At 43.1% G+C, this 16,743-nt stretch overlaps 1 protein-coding gene across 3 annotated transcripts in view; it reads left to right on the top strand.

The window, feature by feature from the left end:
* The window catches only part of G6PD (glucose-6-phosphate dehydrogenase), a 58,416-nt gene extending 43,069 nt beyond the window's left edge, over window positions 1–15,347 (top strand). For all 3 annotated transcript variants that reach the window (XM_077478813.1, XM_077478810.1, XM_077478811.1), the window contains exons 4-13: window positions 126–234; window positions 3,604–3,821; window positions 6,260–6,418; window positions 6,500–6,625; window positions 6,705–6,798; window positions 8,589–8,775; window positions 9,118–9,353; window positions 9,890–9,966; window positions 10,046–10,138; window positions 11,729–15,347. In XM_077478813.1, coding sequence (XP_077334939.1) covers window positions 126–234; window positions 3,604–3,821; window positions 6,260–6,418; window positions 6,500–6,625; window positions 6,705–6,798; window positions 8,589–8,775; window positions 9,118–9,353; window positions 9,890–9,966; window positions 10,046–10,138; window positions 11,729–11,819 — 1,390 coding nt within the window. In that variant the 3' untranslated portion in view covers window positions 11,820–15,347. The remainder of the gene's footprint in view (window positions 1–125; window positions 235–3,603; window positions 3,822–6,259; window positions 6,419–6,499; window positions 6,626–6,704; window positions 6,799–8,588; window positions 8,776–9,117; window positions 9,354–9,889; window positions 9,967–10,045; window positions 10,139–11,728) is intronic.
* Window positions 15,348–16,743: the final 1,396 nt, after the last annotated feature.

Below are 16,743 nucleotides of genomic sequence, written 5' to 3'. Positions count from 1 at the left end.
TTTATATTTGCTTTCAAGCCTGGTTGTACCTTTAGTGGAATGGTACTTGCAGGAAGAAATGCTATAGCACTATGCTGTGGTGGATGTGCAGGAATGAGATATTTTACTCTCTTACTGTATTGCAGGTGGCTGTATAATGACGGACTGCTCCCAGAGGATACCTATATTGTGGGTTTTGCCCGTTCAAAACTCCATGTACAGGACATCAGGAAACAGAGTGAATCATACTTTAAGGTAATGGTTTTATGAACGGTGGGTAGGCGCAGAGTGGCCCTACACATCATAGAATGAAACTCCAATGGAAATGGACCAAATAGGCCAAATAAAGGGTGTCTGTAGAAACAGATGATAGTTGGATACATTTTGGGGTGCACAAAGATTCCTGTTTTGGGCTTGTGTCAATGTTATCAGTTGGAGATGCTTCTGAGATCATTAAGAATTCATTGACAGGTGCAGTTGACCTCCTTTTTCACCTGATTTTATGGGTTTTGCTTTCCTGTATACTTACATGGGAATGCAAAACCCTTTCTAAGCAAACAAGAGCCTGTCAACATAGACCCTCATGTTTTACTAGGATAGAGGCAGACACCTACTGTCCCGTCTCATTATCAGGTGCCCCTTTTATTACCTTAGAAGGTGCACCCATAGCACCATCTCATTATCTTTGAAGGGGAACCTTTTAGCACCAACTGATTAGTTTGGGCAGAGCACCTGTAGCACCATCTCATTTATCTTGGGAGGGGAACTCGCAGCACCATCTCCTTGTCTGGAAGGGGCACCCACAGCATATATACACACTAGTTTTAATGCAAACTTGCTTTGTACATATTCTTAGATTGTAAGTAGGGGTGCAACGGATAGTCACCGATCCGTGATCCGAACGGGTCAGCCTGTTCGGATCAGAACACCCCGCGATCCACTGCCTCGGTCTAGCTCCGGAGCGGCAGCCGTTTACAATGTTATCACTCCGTCAAATGACGGAGCGATCACTTGTAAACAAACCGGCATCATGTCATGACGCCGGTTCCTCTCTCCCTTCTGTGTACTGATCTGTAGAGTGGAGGGGAGAGATCAGATGGAAGCAGCACTGTAGGCTGGATCTATAGTGCCCACAGTGCTGCTCTGTGACAAGTGCAGTCACAGCCATCCATCCATACTCTGCCATACTCTGCGATACCCAACCATGCTCAGCCATACCCAGCTATATGGTGGTGGAATTTTCACAGGTTTTTGCAAATTCAATTATTATTTGCTGATCCGATCCGTGAGTTTTTTTTGATCCGTTGCACCCCTACACAGCATCATCCCCTTGTCTGGAAGGAGCACCTATAGCACCACTTTATTATTTTGGTAAAAATGTTAGAAAAGGTTTTCAGACTTCTCGGACCACTTGTTCCCCCTCCATGAAGAACAATCCATGGAGCTCTGTTGGAGCAACAATGGATTATGATCATCCTGTTTATGATCAGGCTAAGCATATTGCAAGCATTGTAGCAAATTCCAGATTACCCAGTAGGCTACTTGCCTTGCTTTAACAAACTAAAGTGCCTTCTAAAGCACTGGTTAGAAACAAGCATGCAGCCAGTAAAATTGTAGCACCTACTTTTCATACTTGTTCTGCATTCGTTACTTAGAAAGCACTTACAGCTGATCAGCAATGGAAGCTTCCATAGTCATCATTAGGGATGGGCCGAATAGACCTCTGTTCATTTCGTACCAGAACTTCCAAACGCTGCAAACGTTCAGACCCAAATAACGAACCCCCATTAAAGTCAATGTGACCCGAACGTCAAAAATCAAGTGCCATTTTGAAGGCTTATATGCAAGTAATTGGGCATACAATGGTTATAGGGGTCCGGGTCCTGCCCCAGGGGACATGTATCAAAAAAAAAAAAAAAAAAAAAAAAGTTGAGGGGAATAACTATTTTTAAAATGAGCAATGATATTTTATTTTTAAAGTAAAAACCTAAAAATGAAAAATTCCTTCCAATATACTGCCTGGGGGTCCCCTTAGTCTACCTGTAAAGTGGCAGATCTGTACCATGTCTAGAATCTGCTGCAGAAATAATTGCATTTTATAGCCAACAAAAATTACATTTCTTTTTTTTCCCCTCCAAGCTGCTTTTATTTTGCTCAGCAACAGCTGGGAAGCCAGTGTGTATGATGAGGCCACAATGTAGTGCACTGGTAACAACCCTATAGAGGTGCTCCTGATGAAAAAATTGCAATGATCTGCATATGGTTGGTGTTTTTGCCACGTTTGATGTGCCTGAGACTCAGTTTGCAGATAGCAACGGTGCGATCTGCTGCAGATGTGCTGAAAAAAGGCCCAGACAGCTGAGCTTTGGGGAGTGGGCTGGGAGATGACAGCTACAGAATGTGATGGAATAGGGTGGTTGCTCTCTACTCGTTCTTGATATCTGCCTCATTGGGGTTGTGCTGCCTCACCTTCAGTTTCATCTCTCCCTGGCACCCAAGTCGTGTCGTTGTCATCATCTCCTCTCTCTAGGCTCATGTTCCTGTCCTCCTCAACCCCAGAACCAACATCTGAATCCAGGAATGGCTGGGCATCATCAAGGAGCAGGTGGCTGATGCAGTGGAGTCAGCTGACTCCTCAATGGCTAATGTTGGGGCTATGGCAGGTTTATCCACTCTGGCAACTGCAGGGGACTGCACACTTGCCTCTGCTTGTGTGACAGAGGATAAGGAAGGTTTAGTAAGCCAGTCCACCACCTCCTCTGCATGCTTTGGTTGGATAGATACACTTTAATCAATGTAAAGAGGCGTTTGGTGCACTTTAATTTGAGTACTCTCACTGCACGGATACTCTATAATATACTGCACCAAACGTACAGTGACACACACAGCACTATATGGAGTTAAACTGGCAGTGATGCACACAGAAGTAAATGGCATTGAACTGGCAGTAACTTTATCAAATAGTTGGTGTTCCACCGTCACTACACTGACGCTATCTGAACTGTCCCTACTCTAGCTATACACTAATGTAAAGATTACTGATATGGTCTCACTACACTACACTGAAACTATCTGACCTGTCTCTACTCTAGCTGCACACTCAGCAAAGCTGAATGGTGGTCCTCCTCACTACACTCACACTATCCGTAGACGGATACTAAACTCATATTCTACACTGACAATTGAAGCAATATAGCACACTAATTAATAGCACTGAACAGAGCCCTGTTTTATCTCGCTCCACGCTGAAATCACACTGAAAATGGTTGCTATTGAAAGAATACTTTTATACTGTGGGGCGGGAATGAACCATGACTGTGTCCAATCATCCCTCAGACAGTGCTCTGTTTCACTGCTTCAGCCAATCAGGGCTTGCAATGCATTGTGGCTGGTTCAGGAGGGGGCGAACAAACGTTTGGCTGTTCGTCAATTCGGCCCATCCCTAGTTAACATAGCAAAGATTTCCTCTAAAGTGCCTGTTCTGCATTTTGAGTGGATATCCTGTCAGGATTTATAACAAGCTCTACTTTTGATGCAAAGACTGACGTCACCACCATGTGGAATATCCATGTTACTACTTCAAAATAGCTGACTGTTTTTTTTGTTTTTTTTATTGTGCCATAGGCCACAGCAAGTGATGCACAGAAATTGGACTCATTCTTTAAGAGGAATTCCTATGTATCTGGACAGTACTCAGATGAAGCTTCTTTCAAAGCACTTAACCAGCATTTGCAGTCACTGCCTAATGGGTCCAAAGCTAACCGCTTATTCTATTTGGCAGTACCACCCAGCGTGTATCATGATGTCACTCGGAACATCAAGTTAACCTGCATGAGTGCAACGTAAGCAATGATATTCCCTTGTCTTTAATATTGAAGCATTATTTTTATAGGTCATGGCTCACATGCTCAGATATGTTCCCAAACTATGCTATGCAGGCTGTGTTCTTCTGATTTTTAAAGTGGTATTCAAATAAAAAAATAAATAAACAGAAAATGTACGACAGAAGAGACCCTGTTAGTCTCGTCAGTCAGCGGTAATGTACGCTGAGCCATGTATGCACAGTTCAAAGTAGATTATGTCACCAGCTCTGTGCTGTGATGACGTGACGCACGTGCTCATGTGCAGGAGTGACACCATCATAGCCGGGCCATTCAACCAACTGAACCGTGGAAGGACTGGGAGAAGATGGAGACGCCCAAGTGCTGACAGCGCAGTGCTGGATTCCTCCCTTGACAGGTTCAGTGCATATTATGGCAAGAATCTCCTGGGGAGGCGTTTAGAAAATGGGTTATCAACAGAGTTTAATTCCGCTTTAAGCTTGCTCTAGACATCAAAATATCAGATATGTGGGTAATTTGGAAGTGTCAAATTCTTCATATCACATTTGAATCACCCAAGCTAGGGCTGCATTAAGGCTAAGTAAGAACCCCAACTTCCACATTATTACCCTAACTTAAAGCCCAACTCTGGGCCTCCCAAAAAACCCTGCATTGCAAGGTTCATTACATCTAGGGGTGCCATAATAAATGGTAATCCCTACCATATTCCATGCTTTAGCCCCCCGCATCCTCCTTTCTAAGATGTTCATGGCCAGGGTCACACATTCACCACCACTATGTACAATACAGTATTTACATTGTACTGGGGGACCACCCACAGACTGGACCTTCGAGCAGATGAGGGCAGTGCTGGAACTTGCTGTAGATGGGGATAGGGTAAGTAATCCTGTCTGTTCCTCTACCTTCTACACATAATAATTTTAACCCTGGCAGTTCAGAGAGCCTCCACCGCAAGCGTAGATTATTATTTATTTATTTTCTAATTCCTGGAGTTGGGCATTAAACCTGCCTTTCCAATGCTCCTTCATTAGTGCCGGCATGTTCTTCTGTGTGCCAGTTTCTGTCCATCTTCATTGGCCCAAGCGGGATGACATCACTCCTGCGCAGATCTCGTCTCGGCACCATTCCAGCACTGTAGGCTGAGCTGCATCAAGGAAGACCATGAACGGGCAAGTAGGGGCATTTTATTGCCAAAGAGACATTGCAAGCCTGCCTGCTCACTGTTTGTTACAGCCAAACTTGAATTCTATTAAAAGGAAATGCTCATATGTCCAATTTGTAAATCGCCCTTATCCATCCTATTATCTATTTCCCCTATCTATTGCGTTATCCAATCTGGAGAGATTGTTCTGTGATAGGCTTGATGTGCACAGTAAAAGGGAGGTGGGAATATTACCGGTGCAAGCCTCTCCTGCTTTTGGCCGTGTTGAGGCTGTTTTTCTGAGTCTGGTGCAAATGATCTGAATGGAATACATTTCTGTTCCAGTATTTTGCATTGTGCTTGTCAAATGAGTCGCACACATGTGCACCCTTGTCAAGTTACACAAACCCTACAAATGATGGTTCCAAGTGTCAGCCTGTTCACAGCAACAGAATGTCTCAACAAAAATGGTTTGAGAGTTGATTTAACAATATCTCTTACTGGCTTGTAAATATGAAATGGTAATGAGCAAAGTTTCAGATTTTATGAATTAAAGAAGTTTTAAAGTGATACTAAGGGATAAAATTTGCGGGGGGGGATTAAAATGTAAAAAAAAAAAAATTCTATTTCCCTACTTTCTGTAACAATATTGCATAGAAAAGTCCCTTACCACCTCTTCTGACCCTAACCTGTCTGCACTTCCCCATTCCTCCTTCCTCCTGGCGCCTTCTTAGCAAGTCAGGTGCTATGGAGGCACGTGTGCATCCCTGGACACACAGTGCTGGCAAGCCACGCCCCTGTACCTCCTCAGAGCAGCGGTGCTGCCGCTGGGGCTGTGCTGGAGCGGTGTCAGGAGCTAGGTGTTTATGGATGGGGGTAGAACAGGTAGTGGGAAGTGTTTTACCTTAATACAAGTAATGCATTGGGGTAAAAAAAAAGACTTTCAATCCACTTTTAATAATTACACTTGAACATAATAAAGTTACAGAATTGCCATACATTCTTTTGTTGAATGAATGGATGAACAGCCCATGCACTGGCAGAATTACGATTGCGTTATCCTGGGAGCATTTTTCTAACATCAGCAAATTTTTAGCTGCAAACTGGCTTCACGCTTTTAGGTTTCGTGTCTTAGGAGTTCTAATCTGATACCAGCTGATGTCAATAGTGGCAAAGACGATTAGCTGCTTCGCCCAGGTCAACTTTAATTGCATCTTATATTTGCATTGTGATATTTTGACGTGTGTGTGTGCGCGCTTTATTTATTTATTTTTTTGTTCCTCCCCTTGTTATGAAGTGGCTGGAATCGGGTGATTGTGGAGAAACCCTTTGGGAAGGATTTGGAAAGTTCAAACAAGTTATCTGAGCACATCTCTTCACTCTACCAGGAGAACCAGATTTATCGTATTGACCATTATTTGGGCAAGGAAATGGTACAGAACTTCATGGTGCTCAGGTTAGATCAATGAACTCTCTTATTTTACTTGCATAATGCCTGCCTCTAATATTTTGCTGACCATCCTTTTGACGTATTTAGATTTGCCAACCGGATATTTGGGCCGCTATGGAACCGGGATCACATCGCTTCAGTGGTGTTGACCTTCAAGGAACCATTTGGCACTCAGGGTCGTGGAGGATACTTTGATGAATTTGGAATTATCAGGTAATATCAGTATAACAGGTACATCTGTTGGTTATCCCTAGGGATGTTATCTCATCCTTTGTGTATCTCTGTTCTCTAGAGATGTGATGCAGAATCACTTGCTGCAAATGATGTGCTTGGTAGCCATGGAGAAACCGGTGTCTACCAGCTCTGATGATGTGCGCGATGAGAAGGTAATGGGCCAACTGGGCCACTAAAAAGGGGGGGGGGGGGTGAAAATCCTACAATCATTCACCCACAGTTGATCCAGAGGAAGGTGAAAAATCCCAGCAAAGCATGATCCAATTTGCTACAGCAGGGAAAAAAAAAAAAAACTTTAGCTATAAATGTTAGTACGCTGTTTATATTTTGTACATTTTAGGAAAGAATCCAGGCCTTTCTTCAAGCAATCTACTGAGCTGGAAAGAACCACCTCTGGAGGGTGTTTATAAGCTACCCATAGAAAGCCAGCCAACCTAATCACCCAGGTTGGACTTATGTCTGAGCGCTAGCTTAACCTCCAGTCAGTAACAACTAACTGGACAAGCTAGAAAACCTACCCCGTTATCTGATTAGTTTTATTCTTCTCTGTGTTAGGTGGCAATGTCTGTAGCTCCCCCTCCCATTAGCTATAAATGTTTTGCTGAACCCTCCCATCCTGCCTAGGCGCATGTAACCTGAAAGTGCGATTAGCAACCACTACCAGTTAAGTTATCACCATGACTAACCAATCATGTTTATCACACAGAGAGCATTCTAGAACTGCATTTTTTTTCCCACATTTTTGTCCATTTCTCAGCTTTTCATATAAATATAAAAAGATATTTTTTTTTTAAAGCCCCAGAAGTGCTAAAGATGCGGTGTGAAAATGGTATTCATTTTAATTTAAACATTATTGCTGGAGTAATTTAAGTACCAAAGCTTCAAAATTTAGATCTAGCTGGACATAAACTGTTAATAAATTAGTTCTTGAGAGCAGGACTGGTCTTCCCCCCCCCCCCCCCCCCAGCCTCCTTATACTTTCCTAAGCCCAATCTCAATCCAGCGCTGTGCACAAGAGCAGTGGCCTTCTCCACTTTCTCCCTCAGACAGCAGTGGCACCCATAAGCTCCTAGTTGAACCGAACTGTGATATGTGTGTCTATGGATACACAGAGCCAGCTTGGGAGTGAGCTTTCTATGGTGGACACTCCGCAGGGGGAAGAGCCAAGATCTTTGGCAGGGAACCCCAGAATAGCAGTATGGGGCTGCGATGTGCAAAGCCACTGGACAAAGCAGGTAATTATAGCATGTTTGTTTGGGCCAGCCATTTTTTTTTTTTAAATAACAATTTGCTTCACTAACAGATACGACTGCTGGGAGAGCTGTATAAACTGTATGTAGCCTCGGCTGTGTTTTGGCAATGGTATGGGGACCTTTCAGTAACGTTCCCAGAACAAAATTAAGTCTGGCTGAGTGATGCTCCGCTATTTTACAGGTAGTATTGTATTTTTTTTTTATCAATCAATTCAGGGCACTGATTGGCTGAGTTGGAGATTGTGACATCTTCCAGCCTGTGTGCCTCATTCATTCATTGAGGAAATACAATGCTTCCTGTGAAGGGCTGAGCAGTACTCAGCTTGACTATTTTGTTCTGGGAATTGGATGGGAAATCTTCATGCCCCTGCCAGAATACAGCACTGTATACTGTATGCAACATCAGGTACATACAGTTTATACAGCACTACCAACAGGTGCATCTGCTAGCGAAGCAAACCATTTGTGTAGACCAGACAAACTATTTAAAGTCACAAGAAACCCGGAGTTATGCCCCATACACACTATCAGATTTTCTGCTGATTTTTTTTTTTTCCCCCCTTCAGGTTTACCAAAACCATGTAGTGGAAGGGCCTGCCTGGTTTGACCTCATATTATTATATGGTTTTGGTAAATCTGAAGGAAAAACTGATAGTGTGTATGGGGCTTTACGTTTGATCTCTTTGCAGGTGAAAGTTCTGAAGTGTGTTCCTGAGCTGACCCTTCCCAATATTGTTTTGGGACAATACGTTGGAAATCCGGAAGGAAAAGGTGAAGAGCAAAAGGGCTATCTGGACGATCCCACCGTACCTAAAGGATCTCTCACACCAACATTTGCTACTGCTGTGCTGTATGTACAGAATGAACGATGGGATGGTAAGAGGTCTTTCTGTCCTGTCTGTGTGCTCATTCTCAGTATATCTATTTCATATTGCAGCTTGGGGCGTACAGCTGGCATTTTTAGATTATGCTCATGTTTACATGTGCAGTAAGATGGCACTTGTAATGCCTCTACGCAGAAGGTCATTCTTAAACCATAAATAACTAGTTTACAAAGACAGCTGATTGGTTGAAGTTGGAAAGTTTGCAGAGCTGATTGGGTGAAGTAAGACACCTTGCATGGTCGATTGGTTGACATGAGACATTTTTGGTCTTATTTTAAATATCACAAGCTGCGTTCAGAGGTGAAGTACTCAGGTGTGATTGTCGTACCTCCAGGTGTCCCGTTCATCATGCGCTGTGGGAAGGCTCTGAATGAGAGGAAGGCCGAGGTGAGGCTGCAGTTCCGAGATGTTCCAGGTGACATTTTCCAAGGACAGTCTAAGAGGAACGAGCTGGTGATACGAGTGCAGCCCAATGAAGCCGTTTACACCAAGATGATGACCAAGAAGCCAGGGATGTTCTTTAATCCTGAGGAGTCTGAGCTGGACCTTACATATGGGAATAGATACAAGGTATCTGCAACACATGTAGAGGACCGGTCATGGGACGTGGGGTTCCTATTTAGAGGGGTTCCTTGATAAAATAAATTTCACAATAGTTATGTTGCGCATAGCTACATTTCCGTATCTGTCTAGCTACTACTATATGCAGACACCGTGGGTTTGATTTACTAAAACTGGAAAGTGAAAAATCTGGTTTCTATGCAGAGCTGCACCAATCAACTTCCAGGTTTTCTCGTCAAAGCTTAATTGAACAAGCGAACGTTTAAAGCGGATTGGCTACTATGCACAGCTGCATCAGATTTTGCACTCTGGATTTAGTAAATCGACCCCAATGGGAGTTGAGTTTTTACCTTGACAATGACATGCTGGCTGACCAAACCATAAACCTCGTGAGGAATATCTGAAGACATTGAACCCAAATTTTAGATTATCAGTTTTGTATCTGAAGGACTTAATTAACAGTTACATACATAAGAATGACATGTTACCATCTCATTGCGTATCGTGGCATTGTTGCTTATGGTTTGTCTCTGGTGCTCTTACAGGATGTGAAGTTGCCAGATGCTTACGAGAGGCTAATCCTAGATGTGTTCTGTGGGAGTCAGATGCACTTTGTGCGCAGGTAGGTCCCTCTCCGTATGAAAGAGGTAGGTAGATGGCTCTAGTCCTGTATCTGTAATTGTTTTGTCTCTTTATTCTAGTGATGAGCTGAGGGAAGCCTGGAGAATCTTTACTCCTATTCTGCACAAATTGGAGCAAGAGAAGATCAAACCCCTGCCTTACAAATATGGGAGGTGAGTAAGCCAGTCCCACTGGAGGTAATAATCACATGAGAGGGAACAAATTGGCTTTAAAAAAAAAAAAGTTTTACCACTTTTCTGTTTTAAGGCGTATGTAAAGGCAGAAATGTTTAATTTTAGACTTTAGACTCTGGCAGGATTCACCCTCTTTGTCCTGCTGACCACTGTTACCAAGGCAGAAAGTGAGTGGAATACCATACTTTCAGAGTTGTCACTAGAGTAAGAAGTGTGGAGAAAATCTTTAAGTGGGGATACCCCTTCCTATGGCAAATCTTTCCAGCAGCACTCAGACAAAAATAACCTTGATAGGGGGTTTAAACTCACACTTTGCTAAACAAAAAATAATCATAAGAAGGTTTTGGCTGGGGGGGGGGGGCTTTTGCTTCAGGGGCAGTATTTTGGGGATTTTCATTTATCTTTGGGTTTTATTGTAGAGCAGAAAAGGAGACAATACTCCTAATAGTCTCCAGAGGGAAGGAAACATGCACTAACTTGGTACCCTAAGCACAAGTTTGCATGAAGTAAAATATTTTCTTTATTTATACAAAGATAAAAAAGGACAAAATGTATCCACATACAAAGAAAGCAACAAAAAAAAAGAAATTTGATTGACACACAGTAACACTGCACTGACACTTAATAAGAGAAGACCTGCAGACTTGCATAGTGCTGGACTGAATGGGGGCTCAGGTAAGTATAAGGGGGGGGGGGCGGGTTATGCCGTCTCCCAAACATTTTTTACCTTAAGGCAAAAAAAATGTTTGTTTTACATCCACTTTAAGGCATACCAAAATATGTCACGTGGAAGATTTGTATATATTCAAGGTCCCCTAAAGCCTCATGAGAAGACCATCTACCTGCTGTATTTTTTTTTGGCCATTAGGAATAATATTCAAACAAGCATTGCCCCCACTAGACTAATATGATTTGTAGCTCAATTTTGGTGCGCTGAATTTCAAACAGGATATGCCAAACACAAGTAAAGTCGAACCTGAGCTCCTAAACAGTGTACCCAAACTGATCTTTTATTCTTTCCTTAAACAAAACCCTGCATGATGGCTGGCACGTAACTTGTGTCCAGCATTAGTAACATCCTGAATATGGGTGTAACCTGTTACAAAAGGTGAACTTATCCTTTTTACACCCCGAGCAAACTGATTGAAAATTATGCTACTTCTCTTGAAGTAGCACGATTTCAAAATAGCATTTCAGTGCTACTTCAGGTTCAACTTGTAAGAAATCTGTGTGCCTTCATGCACAGATGTCTATGTGAGTCACACCGGAACTTGCAAAAAGTGGTGCAGAAACTACTAGTCGCATAGATTTGACCACTTCCAGTGCAGACAATAGGGTGCAACTTTTCATGCGATTTGTCAAATCACACGACAAGTCACGCTGGTGTCTAATTGAACAAGCTGAAGTTAAAAGCTGATTAGTTACCATGCACAGCTGCACTGGAATCTGAGTGCTCCAGTTTTAGTAAATTTCCCAACTATATATCCTTAGAACTCAACTACAGCACTTTAAATATAGCTTCCTTCCACCATGTCTCTCCTCTCTGATTCTGACTTTGTTCTGTTTCAGCCGGGGCCCTGCAGAGAGTGACGTGTTAATGCAGAATGCTGGCTTCCGGTATGAAGGAACATACAAATGGGTGAATCCAAACAAACTGTGACCACCTCCCTGAAGACTTCAGAGCCTAAAACAATCTGAAGACTTGCCGGCACAATAGACCACAACCTCGGGAATCCCAGGGGACCAAAGCACAACTTCTCCTGCGCTGACTTCTCGGCTTGCACCCCACTTTTCATACATTGAACTGTCACTAGTCAGCGATACAAAGTAGCTGTGCTTCAACAAGTTTACATTTCATCAGTGTCGCAATTTCTTCTCTTAAATTGTATGCATAGACTTTTTTTTTTTTGAGATGGAGGAAAGCTTAGACCCATCCCCCCAGCCCCCCCTTGCAAGTTTTTATTGCTGTTTATCTCTGCAGCATTGATTCACATTGACCATTGTCCACAAGATAATGCCAGATTTTTACAGCCCTCACCAGAACAGGAAGTGAGGGTAAATCTTCCCATGAGCACAGCTGTTCTATTTGATATTGTCTAAAAGGGGAATTCACCTACGAATTCCTGTTGCATCTAAGGAAGTGAAAGTAAATGTCCCTAATGAGACAGACAGCAAAAAAAAAAAACTGATTGGGGTTTTACGTATCCCTGCCCTATACTGAAAAAAGAAAAGTTTTGACTATACATAAACTTAAAGAGTTAGGTCACTTTTAGCAGCATTTTACAAAAAGTCCCCAATGCAATTCCAGATCCACTGAATGGTACATACTTATTTTCAAATGTTGCACCTGCTTTCCACTGCATATGCAGATGTAGAGCGGCTCTCTGCAGAAACGACTGAACCCTTCAATCCCCACTGTGTTCTGAGGTTTGCAGGACAGGCTGGATGCAACCCTAACCCTAGCGGTTGCCTGGGCCCGTTAAAAATGTGCGTATCTGCAGTGAGCTCGCTCCTTCTCTAGCTGTAGCGACTATGTTCTGTTCTGGGGATCTGGAACTGCATAGGGGGGCTTTTTGTGACATGTTGCAAAAAGTTGAACTTGCACTTTAAATGGCCCATTCACACAGCTACAGCATGACATACAGAAAGCTTATCTCCATGTTTCATGTCATTTTAAAAAGTTTGTTTGGACCAAACTGGTCCAAATGAATGATTTGCTTCACTAAGTGCTGCAGTGTCTCTAAGCACTCTATGTAGTGCATGTAGCTTCAGCTACATACAGTACTGCAATTCATAGGCAGCTTTGTATTCTGTAAATGAATACAAATCTTCCTCTGATTGGCCGAGTCAGAAAGCGTGATGTTACCCAATCAGAGAAAGCTTTGTATTCATTCACAGAATAAAAAACTGCCTATGAATGGATGGGCGCTGCTCACCCAGACTTTTTTTTTTCCCCCGAATGTGAGACGTTGAGCTCACAACTCAGGCCCCAATGCTGCTAGTGCTTCCACAAGCTGATATCCATGTTTCATGTCACGTATATGGTTAGTGTGGACCAAGCTGGTCCAAAAAAAACATTTTCTTCACTAAGTACTGCAGTGTCTAAGCACTTTTTTTTTTTTTTTTTGTATTCTGTGAATGAATACAAATCTTCCTCTGATTGGCCGAGTCAGAGAGAGTGATGTTACCCAATCAGGGGAAGATTTGTATTCATTCACAGAATACAAAGCTGCCTATGAATTGCTGAGCGCTGCTCAGCCAGACTGTTTTGTTCCAGGAGACCGGAAGTCTCTCACAGCCTGTCCTGTACTGTATGTAGCTGAAGCTACATGCACTACATAGAGTGCTTAGAGACACTGCAGTACTTGGTGAATAGTTCTTTTGGACCAGCTTGGTCCGCGCTAACTATATAAAGTGACATGAAACATGGACATAAGCTTGTGGAAGCACTGGCAGCATTCGGGCCTGAGTTCACAAGCTTTAGTCGGCTTTCAATGGATTTTTCGTTACCATTCAAAATGTATAACCTGTTTTGAAACTAGTCAGGAGAAGATAAACTGCAGGTAAAATGCATCTGTCATTGACTTCTGATTGATCTCAGAAGCATCTCCTGTGGTCAAATTGATGCCATTGACATAAGCCCAAAGCACAGACATGGGTCCTTGGCGTGTATGCACATTCTACCAACTCAACTGTATTGTGTACAAGGGATGTCATTCACATGCAGTTCAGAAGACTTGGATACAGGAAACCCCCCCAGCAGACTGTCAACTCAACTGGGGCTGTAACACTAAACCTCATTTACATCAGATTTATGTGCCAGTTGCAGCAAGAACACAGTGTATTCCTGCAGCTGAATTCACAGGCAAATGCCATACTGCACAACCTGTTCAAAGCCACAGCAGGCGGACAGCTGTCACATCTGCCTGTGAGTGTTCAGATGTAATTGTGCATGATGTGATTACCCATGGTTGGGTGCAGATGATCGCACCTGGATGCAAACAGCTTGAGCCCACATTGGGTAGATTTGGCATGCGATTTGACATTCCCAAAACTAGTTCCTGTACTACTTTAGGTGACTTCAGGGGCGATTTGAATAGAAATCTGTGCATGAACTTGCAAAGGTGTCTGTCAAATCGCTCCTGATGTCGGACTGCATTGCTGGTTTGAAATGGTGTGCGTTCAGCCGAACTCTCATGATTCAAACCCGCATCGGTGTTAACCTGGGCTGAATGCAAATGAGGTCCAAGTCACACTGTTTAACACTGCCTGCAGCAGCTCTCGTTATTCTCACTATGCAGCGGGGAGATCTACGAAAAACAGGAGAGTGCAAAATCTGGCGCAGCTCTTCCTAGAAACCAATCGGCTTTCAGGTTTTATTGTCAACGCTTAATTGAACAAGCTAAAAAACGTAGAAGCCGATTGGCTACCATGCACAGTTGCACTGGATTCTGAGCGCTCCAGTTTCAGTAAATCTCCCCCAGGTTCTCCTTAATAGCATGACTTCACATGCTTCGCCTGAGCCCCAAGCAGTCATAATTGGGCAAAACTTCACCGCTTGCTGGTCCGCCCCCCTTCGGCCTTCTACACATTACTTGTGGCCAGCGAGGCAACCTGTCATACTGATGGGCCAATAGAAGTGTGGTGTACTGGTGAGCTCTGATTCTACCCATCAATTTTGGAGCTTTGCTTGATTCTAACTGTCCAGAATTCAGGTGGAGCCGAGGTTACGAAAAGCTTCTGCACTTTTGGGTAATTACGCTTTAAACCTGTCCACAGCTTTTATTATTCAGTATAAAGAGTCTCTTTGCGCAAGGTACATGCACCATAGGGGCGTATAAGGATGTTTGCATCTACTAATGCCCAATAGTACCCTCAGTCTTTTGGGGCATCAAGCTGTAGCTGTGTTTGGGCCCTTACAATCTGGGGAGATTCACTGAAACTGGTGCAGCTGTGCATAGAGCTGCAACAGACTGTGTGTGCGCCAGTTTTAGTAAATCTCCCTGTTTCTCATTCCTATCCAGCTCTGGTACCACAAGTGATGCAGTTTTTTTTAGAATTGTGCTTGCATATTAGCAGCCTCATTTACAGGTTTAGATGGTTACAGGATTGTTGCAATGTTTATGTGCTTAATTTTACCTTTTTTTTATTTTGATATTTCTGACTTTAGTAAATACTTTAATGCATACAGGTTGTCTTTGCTTTTTTTTTTCCCCATAAAGTGCACCTCTGTTTTACTGTGTTCAGAGCAGAATTTCTATAATATTGTATTGATCTGACAGATCTAATATTTTATAATCTAGTGGTTGTCAACTTAAGAGATAAAAGTGGCCTCAAATGCAGCCCCTTACATCACCAAAGGCCCACACATAATGTTTAATGTATGTAATGCTTGAGAGAAATGTCAACCTGCACACCTAATAGTAGAAATGAGGGTCAGAGAGTGGGGTCATGCCACATTTTTGGCTGTAGATATCCTGCAGAAGACAATACGAAAATGGGAAACATGTTACATGAGGCTAGTAGAGATCAATGCTATTTCTCTAATCCAGTGGTCTTCAAACTGTGGCCCTCTGCTTGCTTTTAATTTTGCCTTTGAGGCATTATTCCTGACACCAACTATTTCTCCCCAATACCAAAGGTCAGACATATTTTATTTCCACTAGGCACAGTCCAGCCCCCCTAAAGTCTGCAGGACAGTAAACTGACCTTTTCTTTCAAAAGATTGGAGACCCCTGCCCTAACCAATGTTCCCACTACAGGCTGCTTAGGTCAGAGAGCCATACATAATATGGCCCACAGGCCACAGGTTGGGCACTGGGGGTATAAATATTTGATTATGCAGTTGCCTATACAGCTAAAGCATTTTTTACATAATTCAATGAATTGCCGGAAGAGTGACTCCTCCTTTTATCAGATAACTGAGTTTGAGGTTTCAGTTGAGAAAAAAGTTGTAAAGCTAGCTCATTATTATACAATATTTATATAGCGCCAACAGTTTTTACATCATGAGGTCAGACAGTACAGTTACAATACAACTTTAATACAGGAGAAAATCGAGGGCCCTGCTCTTTAGAGCTTAACCATTAGGTGTCCGCACTATAGCCGAAAGACAGCTGCAGCGCGAACGCCAATTGCCGGGAGGCCGTCCCTGGACGTCCTGTTTACTTCCGTGTTGCATCAGGGAAGTTCTGTGCTGGCCGTGTCCCCTGCACACAGCCAGTAACAGATCGCTGTAAACGGCCAATCACAGCAGCCTTTTACAGTGCGATCGGCGTGCCCAATGAGAGATGATCTCATATGTAAACATATGAGATCATCTCTCATTGCTGGCTTTCCCTCCTCACACAGACAGCGTGTGAGGAGGGAGAGATGAACAGCTGCAGCTGTTTATAAAAATAAAATAATAATAAATAAAATAAAAAGGTCCCACAATGATGTCACTGCCATCAGTACCACATATTGGTGCCATCTGTCATCAGTGCCACCTGTCAGTGTTACGTGCCATCTGTTATCAGTGTCACATGTCATCAGTGCCATCTGTGCCACATATTAGTGCCATATGTCATCAGTGCCATGTCAGT

Source organism: Lithobates pipiens, unplaced genomic scaffold (assembly GCF_037356315.1).
Source record: "Lithobates pipiens isolate NorthernLeopardFrog02 unplaced genomic scaffold, aLitPip1_a1.2 Scaffold_1, whole genome shotgun sequence".
Lineage (NCBI taxonomy): Eukaryota > Metazoa > Chordata > Amphibia > Anura > Ranidae > Lithobates > Lithobates pipiens.
This window is presented reverse-complemented; position numbering and strand designations above follow the sequence as displayed.